The sequence below is a fragment of the Anneissia japonica genome, unplaced genomic scaffold (genome assembly GCF_011630105.1).
Source record: "Anneissia japonica isolate Jap-2015-1 unplaced genomic scaffold, ASM1163010v1 scaffold106148_len3613_cov189, whole genome shotgun sequence".
Classification (NCBI taxonomy): domain Eukaryota; kingdom Metazoa; phylum Echinodermata; class Crinoidea; order Comatulida; family Comatulidae; genus Anneissia; species Anneissia japonica.
Genome location: NW_022705607.1, coordinates 1 through 3359, shown reverse-complemented (window position 1 = coordinate 3359; position 3359 = coordinate 1). Strand labels below are relative to the sequence as shown.

The 3359-nt window shown below is 32.5% G+C and overlaps 1 protein-coding gene across 1 annotated transcript; it reads right to left on the bottom strand.

Moving 5' to 3' along the window:
- Window positions 1-37: 37 nt before the first annotated feature.
- LOC117105886 (glutaminyl-peptide cyclotransferase-like) lies at window positions 38-3353 on the bottom strand (the record flags this gene model as incomplete). The annotated part of the gene is made up of 4 exons (XM_033247192.1): window positions 38-189; window positions 1210-1312; window positions 1842-1997; window positions 3201-3353. Coding segments are annotated over 4 exons (564 nt in total), but the record flags the coding sequence as incomplete, so codon positions are not given.
- Window positions 3354-3359: the final 6 nt, after the last annotated feature.

Sequence of the window (3359 nt, the reverse complement as noted above, 5' to 3'; positions counted from 1 at the left end):
GTGTTGTAAATAATTAGGAAATGTTACTATATAGTACAACATAAAAGAGTATTATTATCGCTTGCAATACAGTACCTCGAGTCTCGAATGGAACATGGTCGTCCTGTATACTTCCACGGTATTGTGACCCACCAAAGTACCTTTTGCCAGTATAAGACTCAAGCTTGTTTAGTTCATCTAATTTCTTTTCTATCGAAACAAAAAATTAGATGAAACAATAATTAATTTATACAATAATGAACTACGTAAAAAAAGCTAAACTAACAAAAAAAGCATAATCATGACAATAAAAGTATACATAACTTTGTTTGCATAATTATATTAATATAGCTGAATAATTTAATTAAAACATTATTGAGAAAATTAAATTATTATTATTACATTGGAAACATTTAATTGAAGAATGAAGAAAACTGAACATAAAAATAACCTAACATTGTTTTAATTTAAAGAGAAACCAAAAATACATTTAAATAATGATATTAGAAAACACATGAAGTCATACAAAATCAATATAAAAAATTGGAAAAAAAATAAATAAATAAAGAATAAGTTCATCACATAAAGGTAAAAATAGTAATACGTGGAACAGAGCTACTATTACATGAACATTGATTTAAAAGTTCTTTTACTTAATACTGCCATTTACAAAGAAATATTATTTTGTCCCATTTTAGGAAGGTCAGCTGGTAAGGCCAATAAAAAAAAATTCTTGTGTTGGCCCCGTTTTGGAAAAATCCAAAAAATGGGTAGGTTGGTAGAAAAAGTTTTTTTTAAATTTTATTTTTTTTTTACCAAAAATTGTTTATGCCTAAAAAGTAGAAAATACACAAAAATAAAGACCATTTTAAAATCTATATTGAAGAGCAAAATGATCGCATAACACTACAAGATAGGCCTATTAAAGCCTTTTTAGCTCATTAAAAAAATATTTTTCGATGTGAAAAAAACAAACTAAAATGCCGACTCTCAATTTCGAACATTTTGTCGGGCGTGGCCAACACAATAATTTTTTTTATTTGGCCTAACAGCTGTACACTACACAATGCACCACTATACCAGTGGTTCCGAACTTGACGTTCATAATTGGGAATCCACCAAGTCAAAAGGATCTGCAGGATACTTATTGAAACAGAATATGACTGGTTCTGTGAAACAAGAATTTTCTTACACTAAAGTAGATAAATAAGAAAAAGCAGAAGTTCTCACCTAATCGCTGCATCCTTGAGTATAATTTTGTTGTTTCATCAGGAAAGTAATTATGAAACTCTGGAGACTGTTCACCAATAAGATCCAGTAATACAAAAACATCCTATGAAATTAATATTAATTATCAACTATCCAGTTACATTAGGATCCAGTAACATTTTTGGATTAATAAACAGAAACTACTAATAAGCAATTTGATTTTCTCAATATCTCTTGTATTGTTTTCATGGCTATATGTGTGCAAAAAATATCAAATTAATTTTACTTTCAAAAGAATAATAACATCAATAGAAGAGTTTTGTAAAAAAACAATAGTAAACACAAGTAGCAGATTCAAAAATTCAAAATAGAGGGGCTTGGGGTAGAGATTTTACAGACACTGGGTCCAGAGTACCTCTACCTTGCCATGGTTGGGGCTGAGGTACAAAATTGTACATCTATGGTATTACAGATTACAGGAAAACTAAATTTGAAGGTAATTTTCTTTTCCCCCATTTTTTTTTTTTTTTTTTTTTTTTAATTTTCAAAAATGTAGGTGCAACCTGGAATAACTCCCCCACTCCCATCCGACCCCTTGAATCCACCTCTAACAACTTCTGTAATCTAATCATAATTTCAAATTTCTAGCTTACAATTGCATCAATTTCCTTTTTACCAGACTGTGTGTCTGAGTGTGGGGTATCTGCCATGCGTGCTGCTAGTTTACGTGATCCGTAGATTGAGTCATAACTGGTCCAACGCACAAATGCTTCCTCACCATCAAAAAACAACAGTTGTATTGTTAACTCCTAAAACAAAAAAAAAGAATGTGATGTTGCGGCATAAAAGGCAAGTAATCGGAATGGTTATCATTTAATAGTGAAGTTGGAGGTATAGTCCCTCACTGTCCACTTGGCCTGTATGGGCTCATTCATACTTAGGTTATAATCTGGAAAATTTCAGTGGGTAAAGAATTCGAAAGAAATATGAACGGGAGCAATTTAAAAAACATCTAGCTGAAATGTCTTCCAGCCAACCCACCAAATTTACTGATAAAATGGTGCCTGCGGGCAATCCTCCTAACCTCGGTGGTAACATTGATTACTTTAACAGGCTTGTTAGAGATGTCCACTACTCTACTTATCAATGTAGATATAGCATGGAGTTATAAAATTAAGTAAAAATAACCTTATTGTTGTATTCACCACCTTCTTTCTTACTTTTGATAAGAATTTAGCTCGTTATTACCTTAATGATGTGGATTGAAATTCATCACGAACATGTTGAATGAATTTATGAGCGGAGGCGAACAAGGTAGACCCTAGGCCTGGCTAGAGGAGTGCTCTTCGAATAAGAGTAGTCTTTTTTTTTTTAGCATGTCCAAATAGCTACACTTAATTCCCATCCTAGGCTGGAATGATATTAATAAACTAGGCCTAAGTTCAGTAGTAGTAGCACAGAAGTTGGACACTGTGTATTTTGTTTCATCCAAGCCTAGAATAATAGGCCTACAGGTAATACAGTCTTTGTTATGATCATAATAATAACATGACGATTCGGTGGGGTAGCGTGGTCCGAATGTGCACGATTGATGATGAATGATGAAAGGTCACTTAACTTCATATCCCATAATGCCTGCAAGTCCCGGTGAGTTTTAAAGATGACCTTGTTATTGCCAACTAATGTACGAGGTATGAATGAGAGTAGGACATGGACTACAGACAGATTTTATAACTAAAGTAAAAGGCAAGTTGATGTATAAACACAAGCTATGGGTCTAACATATTATTATCATTATTTATTCAAATTTCCTTTGACAAAAAAATATTAAATGTCCATATATAGTCATGATGTGCCTATATATGGTTGTGAAGTAATGTCATCATGACCATATTTTAGCACGTCACATTTTCTGATTAAAATTTTTATTTTGTTTTATTTTAAAGTCTGGTCAGGGCTTACAAACAAAATTCAGAATATCAATAACATTGTGAAAACATTTGTTAACTTACAGAGAAATCAAGCGACTTTGATGCAATATATGAATGAAGGTTCTCCGCCAAGTGAATAAGCATAGCACATGGTACTGCAGAGTCTGTCGCCCCCACAAACATTTTACCAGTAGTATCCGGTTCCATATATTTACTATCATGGTGACACGCTAATACCAG